Genomic DNA, 4,499 nt, shown 5'->3' with positions numbered 1-4,499 from the left:
TACAACTTGGTTTCAGTCTGATTTTTTTGTGCAATACAAAGGAAATTAAGCCTGGCTCCTTAGGGTTTATTTAATCTTAGTTGAAAAAGGATTCAGTTGGCCAAGGTGGCAGCTGGTGGTTAGCCTGGACTGTTACTTGTGAGCTGATGAACTTGGACTGACAGTAGGCCTTGCCTGATCATTGTTGTTAGCCTGATTCTGGTTTGCTGGGATTCATGTGGCCTGGTATGTGCCTGGTGATCCTAATTGATGTCCTGCCAAGGTAAGGCTATAGTTAGATTGTCCTTGGCCTCCCCTCAAATGATCAGGGACCTGGTTAATAGCTCCTGCTGCAATAACATATTGATCAGTATGAGTGATGAAAGACTTAGGAGAGGAATAATACATCTCAAAGATATCCAGTTCGATGGATATAAGCGTAAAGTTAATATTCTTATTTTAATAACAATCTTGACAAGTTCAAAAGTATTGAACTTGTAGAAATTGAATCCATTTGCTTCCGCTACTGGATTAATTCATTATGCTAAGATGTATCTCTATTCTTATACTTCGTATACTTGAAGTATGACGAGAAATTAAAATCGAATCTTTGTGAAAGTCACTATATAACCATATACTTCATCCGTTAGTACTCAAGAAGGACTAATACATGAAGCTAAATGTTTGGAAATAATTGTTGGATTTATGTGCAAGAGTTACACAAAAATCATATTCTAAACACATATGGATGGTTGGAGAGCCATCTTGGCTATGATTATTTGAGGAGTAAACCTACAAGAAACGTTCTAGACAGTTGAACAATGAGAAATATACAACGGAAATTATAATTGTGAACTGATCATCATTTATCGGTAATGATTGGCTCACTAGAGTTTGATGTTACTGTCGTTTGACGGTGGTGATCGGTTGATCCCTTGAGTACACTTGCAACTGTAAGATATGAATGAAGGATGAATCCCACACACTGTGAGGACAGTGGGAGCTATCCTAAGGCAAGAGAGCCTATGTCTAGATTGGATCTAGACACGTACTCAAAAGGTTTATAATACAAGATTATAGATAACGAAGGGAAATAGTATATAATGAGGTTAAGTAAGGTGCAAGATGTTGCTAAAACTTGTTGACCAAGGCCTTCTCATAGGCTTAACATGACATGTCATGCCATTTCAATTGAATTGAGATGTACGATTATATACAAAATTAAATGTGGATTATAGATTATGTAGTAATTGATATTGTATTAATTTTGGTTTTTTTTTTTTTTTTTTGGTGAAAGGTTAGAACTTCTCATTAAGCACAAAACAAGCTATTACAAACTACCACAAGGATCAATTTTGATGGTTTTAAATTAGTCTAATTAAATATAGACTTAATCCAAAACTCATCCCTACTCGACATACAGTTTTTCATCCAGTACATAGATTGTATTCGCATAAGACTAAGGACTTGTATCAACACAATTTCAGGACGAACAAGAGAGTGTTCCATCCTAACTCTATTCCGTTGTAACCAAACAGCATAATACAAAGCTTGAATCAGAGCATTAGTAACCTTCTTGCGAGTCTTAGACCATGGTTTGCTATGGATCCAATGAAGAATATTGGTCTAAGGCAGATTCATTTGCATCTTAGTCTCCAGTCTTGTAAGTAGCAGCTGAGTGTACTGACAATGCTGAAACACATGTTGATGAGTTTCAGTAGCAGTCCCACAGAGGAGACACAGGGAATCAGGACTGATGCCAAAAGAAAAGAGTTTATCCTTTAACATTAAGGCTTCACGAACAATAAACCAATTGATGAAGTGGTGCTTGGGAAGGCACCAGGAATTCCAAATGTAGAAATGCCAAGGGACTTGAGGCTGTTTCTTCCTGATCCAATGGTAACCACTAGACATAGTATAACCAGTAGGTTGGGCAAGCCACTGACCATTACTGTAACCTGTGCTATACTTCTCCTTCACCTTGCAGATGGTCCTCCAATACCAGCTAGTGTCAGATTTAGGAGTATATTGATCCCAAGGAGTCCCTTTTATGTATATGTTGTTTACCCATTTCACCCATAAGCTATCAGGTTTGATGTAAATCCACCAAATAAGCTTTCCAATAGCAGCATGATTCCAGGATAAGCTATCTCTTATTCCTAAACCTCCTTCATTTTTAGGGGAGCAAACTTTCTCCCAGCTCACTTTAGGGGTTCTAAGATATTCAGATGACCCATCCCACAAATAGTTCCTACAAATTGAATCAATTTTCCTCAGAACACATTTAGGGATAATAAAAATAGCTACCCAGTAGGAGTAAAGGGAAGTCAACACAGAATTCACTAAAATTAGCCTTCCTGCATAAGAAAGCTTTTTAGCACCAAAAGCTCTGATTCTGTGGATGACCTTCTCTATCAAGACAGTGTAATGTTTTTTTTTTTTTTTTTTTTTTTTTTTTTTTGATGACGAGGGGTTGAGTCCCCCCGGGCCCATGCATTCCCGCACCACCACATAGACCATGTAAGCCACCCCTTCGGGGGCTGCAGTGGCCAAGTGATCATCGCCCCAGCTGGTAGTCGAACCTGGGACCTCTCAACTCCTGCATTTCTGCAAGCTTCAAGGTTTAACCCAGCTACCACTGGACTAACACCACTTAGTTGACAGTGTAATGTTTGACAGCAAGCTTTCCAGCTGAAATAGGGACACCAAGATATTTTAAGGGAATGCTTCCCTCAATGAAACCAGAAATTTGCAAGATATCTTCTCTAACAGATTGAGTCACCCCATTAAAGTAAATATTAGATTTCTGAGTGTTCATGTGCAAACCAGTTGCTGTAGAAAAAGTGGCAAAACCTCTGAGAAGGATCATAATAGAGGTGATGTCACCCTTAGAGAATAAAAGAAGATCATCAGCAAACATGAGATGATTAAGTTTCATATGACCACAAAGAGGATGGTGTTTAAAATTCATGGTACTTGTCACATAAGAAAGAATTCTGCTGAGGTATTCCATGGTTATGGTGAACAAAAGTGGGGAAATAGGGTCTCCCTGCCTCAAACCAGCAGCACCTTTAAAGTATCCAAAATTTTTGCCATGTAACACCAAAGAATAGGATGTTGTTCTTACACAAAGCATAACCAGATGGATGAACTTTCGAGGGAAATTCAATGCAGATAACATTTGTTCAATAAAATCCCAATTAACTGAATCCTATGCCTTTTTTAGGTCAACTTTCATTAGGCACCTAGAAGAGAGTGATTTCCTGTTATATAGTCTCAAAATATCCTGGCAAATCAGAATGTTTTCAATGATATTTCTGCCCTGAATAAATCCACCCTGTGTATCACTAATAATATCAGGTAGAATAGTTGCTAATCTGGTGCTCAAAATTTTAGAAATTGCTTTATATAATACATTGCAGCAAGCAATTGAACGGAATTGAGTAACATTATGAGGCATCTCACATTTCTGGTTTCATTAATTTTACATATGTGACAATGCATTCATCGTTTGAGTTTTATTCTAAACTCTCTTACTTTGTTATATCCAAATAGGTTGTAAGGACAACGTTGAACCCTATTAAAGTGAACTGGATTAACATAGTATTGGCCCCTAGTCACTTATATGAAGTCATAAGAGATGACTAATCGATCACATAGGCAGACTGTATGGGACACTCTGTCGAGCAGTGCCCGCTTATAGAGTTCTTATAATTCATATAGCCTGGTCGTGGCAAGAGCTACTAACGTATTCTTTTGAGTCGATTATTTGACTAGAGACTGTACGCCCAAGGTGGCACAGTTTCTGATTGACTTTGATTTTTGCTCCACGACTTCCGAATATGGAGTGCAAATGGGCATCTTTTGGGTCATGATGAGCTGTGGCTGTAATACCCCGTATTTTATATAATATAATCAATTAAACGGATATTATTATATATTAATTATTATGTATTTTATTACTAATTATATCGGGTTAATTGTTGAGTCGATAATTACGCTAAGCTATCGTAAGTTAATTGAGACGGGTTTTATATAGAATTCGAAATGTGAGCTAACCATTTCAGCTGGCCCAATAATTGTTCAGCCCAATTAGCCCTAAGCCCATTTAAACCCTAACCCTAATCCTAAACCCTAACCCTAACCCTAAACCTAAGAGTATCTCCCTCAACCCGCCTCCCTCTTTGCACACTCCCTCAGCCGCCTCCCTCACTTCATCAACATCAAACATCAAACCTCACGCTTAGAGAGAGAGAGAGAGAGAGAGAGAGAGAGAGAGAGAGAGAGAGAGAGAGAGAGAGAGAGAGAGAGAGCCTGGGTGGTGACGGCGCAGCAAGGAAGGCCTTAGGCCGTTTGTCGACGTCCGTGGGCAACCCTGGTGGCGGCTGTGGCGGCGGGAAAGGTAAGAGTTCAACCCTTCCTCTGTTTTCGCATTTCTGCCGAGTTTTTGGGTGTTGTTTCGTGTCTTAGGGAGGTGTTGCTGGTGGTTGTTAGCAGGGTGATAAGGGTCGATTGGGGTG

At 39.1% G+C, this 4,499-nt stretch overlaps 1 protein-coding gene across 1 annotated transcript; it reads right to left on the bottom strand.

The window, feature by feature from the left end:
* Positions 1–1,605: 1,605 nt before the first annotated feature.
* LOC141601250 (uncharacterized) lies at positions 1,606–3,160 on the bottom strand. Its single transcript, XM_074421513.1, has 2 exons — positions 2,722–3,160; positions 1,606–2,336 (listed from the first exon to the last, which is right to left on the bottom strand). Exons 1-2 carry the CDS (start codon positions 3,158–3,160, stop codon positions 1,606–1,608), a joined length of 1,170 nt encoding a protein of 389 aa, XP_074277614.1.
* Positions 3,161–4,499: the final 1,339 nt, after the last annotated feature.

Source organism: Silene latifolia, chromosome 9 (genome assembly GCF_048544455.1).
Source record: "Silene latifolia isolate original U9 population chromosome 9, ASM4854445v1, whole genome shotgun sequence".
Taxonomy (NCBI): Eukaryota; Viridiplantae; Streptophyta; class Magnoliopsida; order Caryophyllales; family Caryophyllaceae; genus Silene; species Silene latifolia.
Note: the sequence above shows the minus strand (reverse complement) of the source record. Positions and strands in the feature narration are given on the sequence as shown.

Excerpts from the sequence above, each read along its gene's own strand:
- LOC141601250 (XM_074421513.1), bottom strand. The coding sequence starts at position 3,160 with ATGTTATCTGCATTGAATTTCCCTCGAAAGTTCATCCATCTGGTTATG. Across the intron at positions 2,337-2,721 it reads AGATATCTTGCAAATTTCTG|GAAGGCTAATTTTAGTGAAT; the intron begins GTTTCATTGAGG and ends TTTCTTATGCAG.